This window comes from Anabrus simplex, chromosome 1, assembly GCF_040414725.1.
Source record: "Anabrus simplex isolate iqAnaSimp1 chromosome 1, ASM4041472v1, whole genome shotgun sequence".
NCBI classification, from domain to species: Eukaryota; Metazoa; Arthropoda; class Insecta; order Orthoptera; family Tettigoniidae; genus Anabrus; species Anabrus simplex.
In genome coordinates this window covers 343,932,149-343,944,585 of record NC_090265.1, presented here as the reverse complement: position 1 = coordinate 343,944,585, position 12,437 = coordinate 343,932,149, and the positions used below count along the sequence as shown (strand labels likewise).

Here is a 12,437-nt window from a genome sequence, read left to right as displayed (position 1 = left end):
TTCACTGTTTCAAGCAACGGAAAATTGCTGTGTTCCTTGGACGCAACTGGTTTTCCCACAAAATCAATTTTCTTTCGAACGCTTGAATTTTTTCCACCAAATCGGAGATAATGTGCGTTTCGCCCTGAAGCGAAGTGTTCAAAGTATTCAAATGGACAGTAAAGTCACTTAAAGGGGCCAAGTCCGCCACCCAGTTAGGATCACGCGAAGGAACTTCCGGCCACCCTTTCATGTCATAAAAGGTATCTATTGCATTCCGCAAGCAAAAAATTCGATGAAGCACTTCGCGTTCCTCAGCCATCTTACTTCTGCATGGTTTGGGATATCCGGATACTCCGCTTCGATGTCATCCAAGAACTCTGATTTTTTTCTTTTGCTACTTGCTTTACGTCACACCGACACAGATAGGTTTTATGGTGACGATGGGACAAGAAAGGCCCAGGAATGGGAAGGAAGCGGCCGTGGCCTTAATTAAGGTATTGATTAAGGTACAACCCCAGCATTTTCCTGGAGTGAAAATGGGAAACCACAAAAAACCATCTTCAGGGCTGCCGATAGTGGGGTTCGATCCCATTGTCTCGCGATTGCGAGCTCACAGCTGCGCGCCCCTAACCGCACGGCCAACTCGCCCGGTACTCTTTGAATTGACGGTGCGTGAATTCATGGGAGGGAAGAAAATTTACCATTCGCACAACTGTTCCCATTATGTCTTTAAGCTTGGCGACTTTTGCACAGATTGCCTCCTGGTGTTTAAAGCACTGGATCGCCGCCATTAGGGTACTACCGCTCTCAGCCACGTTTAATTTTACATAGCTGAGGAACCCCGTGCGTAGACCACGTAATGCAGAAGCTCCATCCGTCGTTACACTCGTCAACCGCTCCCATTTTAATCCCATTGACTCAAAAACACCCTCCACTGCTTGGAAAATATCGAAACCGGTAGAGGTGTCTTCGAGAGCTACCAAGTCTAGGAAATCCTCGGTGACCCGAAGATCTTCATCCACCCCTCGAATGAAAATAACGAGCTGAGCTTTGTCCGCAACGTCGGTTGATTCGTCGAGGGCGATGGAAAAGGAAACAAAATTTGCTGCCTTCTCCATTAATTGCTGTTCCATATCAACGGCCATATCGTCTATTCTGCGAGCCACAGTTTAAGGAGAAAAAGAGATTTTATCAAATTTCTCAACTAGCTTCATAGGACAAATACATGCCGCCGCATCCATTAGTCACTCCTTGATTACATTCCCTTCCGTGAAGGGTTTCCCAGCTTTGGCAATTCGCGGCGAACATTTGTAGCTTGTTCGTAAAATGGGTCCACCAACCTCACTCTCCTAAATCATCTGTCAGACAAAAATACGGCAAGTTACAATTTTAGTATTCTTCAGATAATTCAATAATTTCTTCATTCCCGTTTGTAAACAAGCATTTAAAAATTTAAACAATAATACCTACAGAATAGTGCTGCTTGAAATTTTCTTTCAATTCTTCCAACTTCGATTGGCGACGGGCGTCTGTCAAATCACCGTAATCATCCCTGTGGTTGGCACTGTAGTGCCGTTCCAAATTGTGCTTTTTTAACACATTAAATCTTGGTGGCACACTACGAATTTGGCATCCCCTTTATAAGCTGTACAGAAAATTGAAATTTCCCATTCTGCTTTATAGGCTGCTGCTTCACTACTCCTCTTTGTATGATGTTCAGTCATGACAACTGCGAAACTGATTTAGTTGTGGTTACATGCTGTCAACAAAACGCATTGGACTAGACTACAGTAACACTATATGTATAGTCACTGTAGACTAGACTACGACTGATGTATCGACTGCTCTCTTCGGCGCGGCGGGCAGACCGCTCGCTCAGCCAGCCAAGCTTCTCCCACCACTACCTTCCCCAAAGCGCTCGGAGCACTGGCTTGGAGCGCGGCCAGAGCGCTAGCGCTCGGGGAGCGCTGTTTGGATGGCCCTGCTTTATTGGTTCTTCCTGGATGTCAACACAAGAAGAGCTCCACATTAACCCTGATGACAACGCAATTACTGTGCAGCCAGATTTCGAAGCTTAAATACACTGAGTGGCACAAAAATCTCAACACCCAATAAATGATGTGTAATTATCCATTTAATCAAAGAGAAGCACTTCAACCAAATTTTTAAGACAGCGTATGTTATTGGCGTTGCTTTGCGAGCAAACAATGAAGTGTTGATTGCTTACTGCACTAGCCTACATTGTTTCTTACTGCGCAACCTGGAAAACACATCACTGGATGTGAGCCAATAATGTTTTCCCGCTATTGTAGCACTTATTTCTGTACCTTTAATTGTTCCCATTTCAATCACATGTGTTTGTAGGATCTTTCTGTGATTGTTTTAATCAGCTTTCTGGACTAAACATGCTGTTAAGCCCTGAACAAGCTGCGAAAGCTGTTGCTTTGGTAGAAGATGGTTGCAGCATGCATTATATTGCAGAAGTGTTGAGGACTACATCTTCCACGATGCCTTTCACTTCATTTAATAGTGATGATTTTACACGAATGCACGACAATGCACACCCACATGTTACGAGAATTGTGCAGGAGTTCTTGGATGAAACAGGGTTTCGTGCTATGGCTTAGCCTGCTCGAAGCCCTGATTTGAATCCTATTGAGCACGTTTGGGACCAGCTGGGGAGAAGAGCCTGTCAGCACTATTCAGAGACCCTACAGGACCTATGGAACGCCCTCCTGGAAGAATGGGAAATGATTGCTCAACAGGACATTACCACATTAATCAGGAGCATGCCTGAAGGGTTTGAATGCCATCATTGGTGCAAGAGGTGGAAATATACACTTTTGAAGATGCGAACAGAGGTCCCCGAGATCGTCTCCGAGGTCTCTGAAGTGTATAACATCAAACAGAAGTGCATTACTTTTATGAGCTTACTCAGTATTTCCTTGAAATGTGCATCCTGGATTAATTTGTTCAATATGTTTATAATAGTCTTTTATTTTCATTGTTAGACATTTAGATGGGACCGTACCACAATATTCTTTTATTATTAACAAAATGTGATTTGCCTACCCAACAGCATGTGAAGATTATAATGCATTTCTCAACACAAATTTATATTTTATTCAGTTTTGGAGTACGTCATTATGTAGAATTCAGTCTGCAACATCATTTATGTACAAAAGAGAGGTTTTGACTTTTATGCCTTTAAAAAAAAATTGGTTAGGTTCTTCAGTCTGTACAGAAATTAAAGCAAATTTTTAAAATTCTCTCCTACAATTAGGTTGCATGGATTATTCGATAGCATGAACTTTATTCATGTGTATAAGGTATTTGTATTGGGTGGCAGAAAATTTTGGAGCTATGTGTTTCTTTTATGTGTACTCTATCTACTTGTGTCTACAAGTAAGTCGTTGCTCTCCATTTCTTTCATGTACACACACATTTTTATCATGAGTTGAACACCTTCTCCATAGTACAGATTTGGACCAGTATTTTCATAATGAAGGGAATTTTGCACATTCTGTTGGGACACCAAACAAAAGGCGAGTTAATAGGCTGTATTGCTCTGGATATTGGATGTATTTTAGAACTGATTTTGTTTTTCATAGTATTAATTTATTATATGAATCTTAGCAATGTGATGTGGACATTTATCTAGAAGTTTGTATTTAGGAAGTTAAAGGTCCATTCCCCACAGTGCATCAGGAACACAAAATAATGAAAGAAAGAAGATGTACACATATAATAGAAGAAATATTGGGAAAACTAGAATGAATATAAACACAAAGCTTGAATATTACCGAAGGTTGTACAGCCTTGACTGTGCCATATGTCTTGTTGTTGGCAATAACTGCATCACGGTCCTCCACTTTAGTGTGCACAGCAGCATACTCTGGGGTCACAATGCCTCGTCTATCTGCACAATCAATACAAAATGATTAAGTACAGAAGATCAAAATGAATAATACAAGATCTAATTAATAACGAGAGGTTAAACTACTAAAAACTAGCTTGATTTGCAGTCTTAGGGTCCGAGTGGGTTGCTATTGCTATGAATGACGATGTTATCGCTGTCGATATGTCACAAATGTGCCACTATATGCCAGCCGCAGTGTGCGGTGATCAACTTGCTTAAAGCTTCAGTCGCAAACTGTTTTGTTTAAATAAAAGAATTATTCCTTCAAATGGTATGGTTTATATTTCCATCATTCAATACCTATGGATATGGTCTCACTGATCAAAACATGTACTAATATAAGTATTGACTGGTGGAAACATAAAACATTCTATTTAAAAGAATAATTATTTTATTAGTTGACATCAATACAGAACAAACATGATATTAAACAATTGCTGTTTTGTAATATGTCTATGACCAGATCAAACAATCATCGTTCGAGCAGAGCAAAATGCATTAGAGAATGCTTCAAAACCATTTTCCTAGAATATTAACAAGCAAGCGAAGAGTGATGTATAGTCACTTTTATTTGGAAACTCATTACAGGCTGCTGAAGTGTATTCTTCTGTAACTGTAAGCCCTTGAAAATGTATGTTATTTGGACTTTGTCATGTGTCCATTCATTGTAATAAAGTTGTGCACTTACCTGAAATTCCCAGCTCGTAAGCTATTTTTTCAATTTTTTTATAGTAGAAAATGTACGTTATGATTATTCTCGTTTCTTTTGTCCCATGTAGTGGGATTGTTGCGTACTGAATTAATTATATGCTCCTAATTCTAGTCACACCAATAAAATGCAATAACATTAAATATGTGCGCTGTCTGCTGCAGCAAATGAGAGGTGACCTTGACTGGACAATCACAGCACAGTACGTCCTGCCGGTATCGCAGCAAGCATCCACACAAAACAAAATCATTTGTATCGCTGTGAGACATCACGGCACTCAGCCAGACAGCAAGGCATCTTGGGCAATTTACAACTGTTAGGTACTTTAGTCTGCCAAAACTAATTTTGAATAAATCAATTTATAAACTATCCAAAAAACAAAACATATGATAATAAAATTATATCTGAAAAAGAAACAACTTAATTAAAATAGAAAGACAAGTTTCATTCTTGAAAGAACATCATCAGATTCTATCAAATCACACTCAAAAATATTTAGAAACTTTAAACATGAAATTTGGGAATTATCTTAATGAAGACCTCACTTCTCTCCACTCTAGCACAGAATGCTTTTATTTGGTGAGGTTTAAATCTGGTATTTTGAGTGCTTGTTTTATGTCACTTTGAAATGTATTCATTGGGTCGTGTTTGATCTCTTGTATTCTGTTGCTGCTGATGGATTCGTTTTTCAATTAATTTTCACATTATGGTGAATGTGTGACTATTACATTGTTGCTTTTAATGCTTTTTAGTAACATGCTTTAAGTTTTAAAACTTGGTTGGTTCACTGAATTTTCTACTTTGATAATTATTAGTGCTTCGTTGGTTGCTGTGTTTTTAATTATTTCTTTATGTAGTGGGGTTATGTTGTCACATGCAATTTCAACATCCGTGATTAGTTATTTTATGTTGTTATCCAAGAGACTTTCTTTGCAATTAAATTACAGACCTCTTTTCCAACAGGTTTGTTTCTTTATTTGAAAAGGTTATATTGGGAGTGTGATCTCATAGAATCTGATGATGATTTTTCAAGAACGAAACATGCCATTCTACGTAACTTTTTTTTTTTTTTTCAATTTGCTTTATGCCGCACTGACACAGATAGGTCTAATGGTGATGATGGGATGGGAAAGGACTAGGAGTGGGAAGGAAGCAGCCGTGGCCTTAATTAAGGTACAGCCCCAACATTTGCTTGGTGTGAAAATGGGAAATCATCTTCAGAGCTGTTGACAGTGGGGTTCGAACCTACTATTTCCTCAATGCAAGCTCACAGCAGCGTGACCCTAACCTCACGACCACTTGCTTGGTGGCTATTTGAATGTAAGTTATTTCTTTTTCAGGTATAATTCTGTTACCATAAGTTTTCTTTTTCAGGTAGTTTATAAATTTATTTATTCAAAATTAGTTTTTGGCAAACTGAAGAACCTGCTCGGTCCTCAGCCCTAAGGCTGGTAGGATCCTCAACAGCTCTGCCATCAGCTGTCATACTTTGTAGATGGCCTAGGCATCACTGAAGAGGTGTACTACGGAAATGAGGAGTGAGTAGTTTCCTGTTGGTTTCCTCACAGAGCCAGAAGTTGCTATTACATATCAGTCTGCCAAGCCCACTGAAATGCATGCATCTGGCCCTATGAACAACATTTTCACACCATTCATAGCAGGGAGTGGCTGCATAAGGAATGGCATTACTAGCATTGCTCATATCTCAGTCACTTTCATATTGTCAAAGCCAAGGATAAGAATGAGACAGGTCAATGAAAGTAACAAAAGTAACAAAAAGGCATAGTGCACTGTAAACACTAGGTCCTGCCAGCAAAGGCATCTGAAGAACCTAACAGTTATAAATTAACTGAGTCGAAACTGAAAAGAGATGGCTTCAGATATGAAAAGAAAAAAAAAAAATCTTGGGCATGCACTATTCCATCCATTTCAGTGTTTTTGTTTTAGGAGTGATACAGACATCAATAGTGACACCCATAGCGACCCACTCGGCATGTTTTCAACCTTGAAATCACTTGAGTGGAGTGGTAGCTGGTTTAGCCCTTGCCACAGACCAAAACTGTATGATCAAATCCTTCATAGTCAGTCAGTAATAGTTTATACCAAATCTCTTTCAGGGCAAACATTCAGCATTCTAGCATACCTTTAGAACAATAACACTTAACCCTTTCAGGCCCTCTGTCGGACTCAGCCTGACATTGCTAATATGTAGTTCAGGTTCTACGTCGGACCTAGTCTGACCTAAATTTCAGATTAGATTTCTCGTAAATTTTCTTTACCATGTATGCAGCGTAAAGCATTATCTCTGGAAACAGATCATCTGTGGAATAATGGTTACGTTCTGCAAAACACAGTGTCTACTAGCCATGGCATGCACAGCCAGGATTGTTGTGAGCAGTTAGGTGACAGTAGTGATTCAGACATTACTTTTTTGTCTCAACAGGAATCGAAACATCATTAATGCATGAGAGCACACGAAAATGATGGATTATGCCATATGTTCAGACAGGAAAGTAGTGGGTGGAAGAATGGACACACAATTTTTCTGTAAAACCTGTAGAAAGAACCCTGGACTTCATCCCAAAAAAAGTGCTTCGGAAAGTACTACAGAAATAAAAACTGCTACGAGTTACAGAATGATTGACAACATAAAATTTTGTACAGATTTGCTTTCAAAACATTAATTGTATAAAATAAATATTGGACTCAAAAGGTTTAAAGGAATACTGCACACCTTCCACCCCTTCTAGCTACACAACCATAATGACACAATTTCAGATCAGTTTTATATTGGAATTAATAATTTTCTTCTGTATTGAGTGTCATATAAAATTTGACATGATGAGAAAAATAGTTCGTAGTGTATATAGTATTTTTCATATCTGGTAGTGTTTTTGATTATTCAACTGTTTTTTCCAGAGATTGTGTCGCCAACCTTATCACACCGAAACTCTGCTAAATTTATATTTACTCTGTGACTAAAACTGTGATTCTTTTGTTTTTACTTGTGCTGAGTAATGGCGCAATGTGTTGTTGAGTGTAGAGTTGAGTTGAGACAGAATGTTTTAATAAATTTTTCTAATTAATTATATTATTGAGAGTTGTGTCCGAATTTATTTCTGATATTTTATACTCTCTTCAACATCTACAGGCTTACCTACATTATACGCTACAAAACACACTAACTTAGCAGCAATGACAGATAATCTCTAAACGAATAAAAATTTACACCGATGGATCAAGAATGTATTCAGTCATACAAGCAGGAGCTGGAATCCACTCAAAAACTCTTCTCCCATTACATTTCAGTTACAAAATACAAAACAAGGTTTGGTGGGGAATATGAAGTAAGAGATAGTGTGTTTGACACAGATAATTAGGAGTCTAAAGGAGGAAAGAAAAGAAACGAAAGTTAAGTCTCCCTTAACAAATGTAAAGGGTATGGTTGATAGACAGGAAAGGAGGGAGTGTGAGGGAAGAAATAGTGTGTTTGAGAGTTAACTAACAGAGGACAGGAATGAAGGTAGGGCTCCCTCAAACAATGAACAGAGTACAATTGGTGGGCAGGAAGGAGGGGAAGGAACGAGAGAAGTTGTGTAAGACAGGCAGACCAATGTTTTAAGGGTAAGGAAACTGAGGGCCAAGGGATCTAGTATGGGTGATATTTCAGGAGAGGTATTGGTGAGGAAATGGTATGAGTCACTGCAGGTAGAACAGGAGAGGGAAGATAACAAACACAGAAGTGTTACAGAGGAGGGAGAAGGTAAGAGAAAACGGAAAGCAGAATAAAGGACAGAATGAGGGAAGAGAATCATAAGAGGGCAGTCTGGCCCCGCGGTGTAGGGTGCAACGCGTCCGCCTGTCACCCAGCAGCCCCGGGTTCGATTCCTGGCTGGGTCAGGGGTTTTTAATTGTAAATGATTAATATCCCTGGTCTGGAGACTGGATATTTGCGACGTCCTTAATGTTCCTTTCCTCACATTCAACACTCTACACTTCCGTAATTCCAATTACACGCAGGTTCTTATCATATGGTGCAAGTAGGGGCAAAAGATCTCTATAGGTCGACGCCCTAAACAAATAGCATTTTAATTTATATAATAATAATCATAAGAGGGAGAAAAGGGAGAAGGAAGAAGGTACTGCAGCCTTCAGGGAAGATTAAAAGGAGACCAGGAAGGGAGGGGATCTAATGAGGTGGGTATGGTTGAGGCACGTGAAGAAAGCGTGGAGGAAATAGAACCGGGGTAGAGTGTTATCCAGGAATTAGGGCAAGGCAAACGTTTAGGAAAGTACAAGGGAAGGAGGAGGGTAAGGAGAAGGTGGTCGTTTTACACACTGTACCAACAATGTAAGTCAAGCAGGAATGTGTACCACTATAGTTGGCAATATGTTGGATCTGCTTATGACAGTGCAGGAAAAGTTTACAGGAGCATAGACTGTTATCATTGGGATACTGTGCAGGAGGGAGACTGATATGTGATATATTCTGAGCTATCAGTGGAGAGATGGTGTGGAATGACATTAGTAGATGAATAATGTAATTACACCTGGAAAAACCACTGTGATATTGTTGTGGCAGAAATACTGACCTGCAGCACATATATAATCAAGAGCGAGAATTCTTTGAATATATTCACACAATCATCATCATCATCATCATCATCCCCTTTATCCAGCTGTAGCTGAACCTTAAATGACAGAATATTATTGGCCAAAGTTCTAAGCTGAAATATTTCACACAGCAGATTTTGCGGGTGCAATGACAATAAGCTTGAAAGGAGTTTTTGAACGTAGGAAAGGTCACAATACAACGACAAATTGAGGCTAATATTCATTTATAGGAAGAGGATTTAGGGATTGGAATAATTTATCGATGTTCAATAAACTTCAAACTCTTTGAAATCATTTAAGAAAAGACTAGGTAAACAAAGGGTAGTGAATCTTCTACCTGGGCAAAAGCCCTAAATTCAGATCAATGATGACTGACTGATTGATTGATTGAATGATTGATTGTCCTAGTCCCAAGGTAGTGCAGGTCTTTTTAGGTACTCCTACAATCGAGGAGAGCTGTAACTAACGTTTTAACCACATACTAGCCCTCTTACCAATCCTAAATTTCTGACAGTACCAGGAATCAAACCTGGGCCTCCTAGAACAGTAGCTAATAGCACTAACCATTACACTATGGAGGTGGAAATAATAATAATAATAATAATAATAATAATAATAATAATAATAATAATAATAATAATAATAATAATAATAATGACAACTAAAATTATGTACACCAACCAGAAATTAAGTTTCCCTATTTCTTTTCTTGTAAAGTGAATGTACTTAGCCGAGAAATATGAGCATGTGCAACAGATCTATTACGTAGGAATCCTATACCGGCTGGACAAGTCCTGCCTGGTGTCAGTAGCACAGCAGTAGTGGCTCGAAATGGCAGCTCGTATTCTTTCTCATGCCACCTGTAAGGTTTGGTCTGCGATTACGTTTCTGCCGAAACTGCGATGGGCCATTCCAAAACAAGAGGTGTGGAATGCTCAGTGCAGGTGTTGTGCTGATCCATGACAATGCTTGCCCACATACAGCTCGGCGCTCAGCAACTGTTTGGCAGGAGTTTGGCTGAAAGGTACTTTATCATCCACCATACAGTCCCGATCTTGCTCCCAGTGGTATTCATCTCATCTTGCACCTCATGAAATTCCTGTCTTCTTGTCAGCATTTTGCAAATGGATGAAGAGCTGAAGATGAATTTCACACACTGGTACCATTCCCAGGTGGCAGATTTCTACGACATCGGCATACAAAAGTTGGTATGATATGACAACTGTCTCAATTCTGGTAGTGATTATGTCAAAAAATAGCTCCAACATTGCTGTATCAAGTGCCAATAAAATTTTTCATGGAACTATGTTGTCTTTTTTAAATATTTTTTAATAGAGGAACTTAATTTTTGTATGGCTCTCATATAACTGTCTACTGGTTTGTCAATGTTATTAAATATAGGTAATATCTTAGCAAAGTAAATACAGTGGAACCTCGATATCTCGAATCACCTCGGGAACTAAATTTATTTTGAGTTATCAAAATTTTGAGATATAGAGAATGCCATTTTTAAGCATGTATAGCACATAATTGAATCATATGTATCTACGGGCATATACTGAATACATTATTTTTTACAATATTTACAAATATACAAACAATATTTTACGGCATCACTTTAATTATAACCTTTATTATAGTACCTTTTAGAGAACAGGATACAGTACATACAGTAGTGAAACAAGAAACATACCTCTGTTAACACTTTTGGAAAACATCCGTTAGTCTCTTCAGCTTGTTACTGTTAACCTTTCTTCCCTTCACGTTGAAACTTCTCATCAATACCACGCAGCCGAGATTCGTAAATGAGGCTTGTCATCCGCCACTTTGGGGGTTGCTAGCGTACATGACCGCTAATTAATTCACACTTGAGAAAGAGTGAGGCTTTGCCGATTTTCTGATAACTCTGTATTGCACAATTAATGCTGCACAACATTCAAGTTACAGAGTATTTTTTGCTTCAAGGGAGGAAATGTTTGCTTCAAGGAATTTGTGTAATCAAATTTCGAGTAACAGAGAAATAAATACACATGAAGAATAGGACAAATGGCCAGGAAATTTAAGTTACTTCGAGATACTGAAAATTTGAGTAATGGAGGTTCGAGATATCAAGGTTTGACTGTATTACTATAGTGTATTGGTATATTAAGACTAGATAAGCTCATGCAGGGAGATAAAGCAATTCTGGATAAACGAATGAAGAATTATTTACAGATTATTATTTAAAAACTGAAATTAGACTTATAATCAAGATGAGAAATGGACTGCTGTGAAAGGGCTTGATCTTTCATTTAAACATTACTTTTTTAGCTTTAGCATTCCTGCCTGAACTTTTACAGCTAGATTTGTCTTTTTTCTCATTTAAAAAGCATTGTACCATTAACCCACGAGTGGTCACTGTATGAGATTTTCTCTCACATTATTTTGTATTGTGAGTTTACTTCTCAGTGATGCACGGGAGGTGACTGTTCCCTCTTCTAGCTCAGTTTATAACTGTCGTGTGTAAGGCGATTCACATTTGAAGGGTAAGTACCCCCTCCTCTAGTCGGAACAAAGATTCGTACAAGTTAGTGCGCCCTGTGTGAGAGGTTCTCTCATTGCGTGACCAGTGGTGTTGGTGTTATGTTGAAGTCGAGAGGGAAACTTTCTCCTGTTTTAGGCATTAGTATTTGACTTAAGTTGTGCGCGTAACATTCTCCATTTGCAATTACTGATAAACAAGTCTTCAAAAATTATTGAGTCGAGGAAGAATGCTGGGAAATAAACGTTTTTACAAACTCCAGCTAACTCAAATGTTAGAGAGAAGACCTATCGTACTTTATTCTTGCTATTGGAATAACTTACCAAGGGAGATGTTCAATAAATTTCCAATTTCTTTGAAATTATTTCGGAAAAAGCTAGGAAAGCAACAGATAGGGAATCTGCCACCTGGGCGACTGCCCTAAGTGCAGATCAGTATTGATTGATATTGATACAAATACGGTACATAATATATTTAAACTATCAAAGTATACATGTGTGGCAGATATAAATTGAGTACTATTTGGAAGAGGTACAACGTTATCTCCGTCAGTTCAAATTAAAATAGGTTAGGAGCGCGCAGCTGTGAGCTCGCATCTGGGAGATAGTGGGTTCGAACCCCACTGTCGGCAGCCCTGAAGATAGTTTTCCGTGGCTTCCCATTTTCATACCAGGCAAATGCTGGGGCTGTAC

At 38.8% G+C, this 12,437-nt stretch overlaps 1 protein-coding gene across 1 annotated transcript in view; it reads right to left on the bottom strand.

Moving 5' to 3' along the window:
• Window positions 1–12,437, bottom strand: part of app (Palmitoyltransferase app) — a 326,850-nt gene that overhangs the window by 106,846 nt on the left and 207,567 nt on the right. The window contains exon 7 of the mRNA XM_067134866.2: window positions 3,786–3,901. Within this exon, the coding sequence (XP_066990967.1) occupies window positions 3,786–3,901 (116 nt within the window). The remainder of the gene's footprint in view (window positions 1–3,785; window positions 3,902–12,437) is intronic.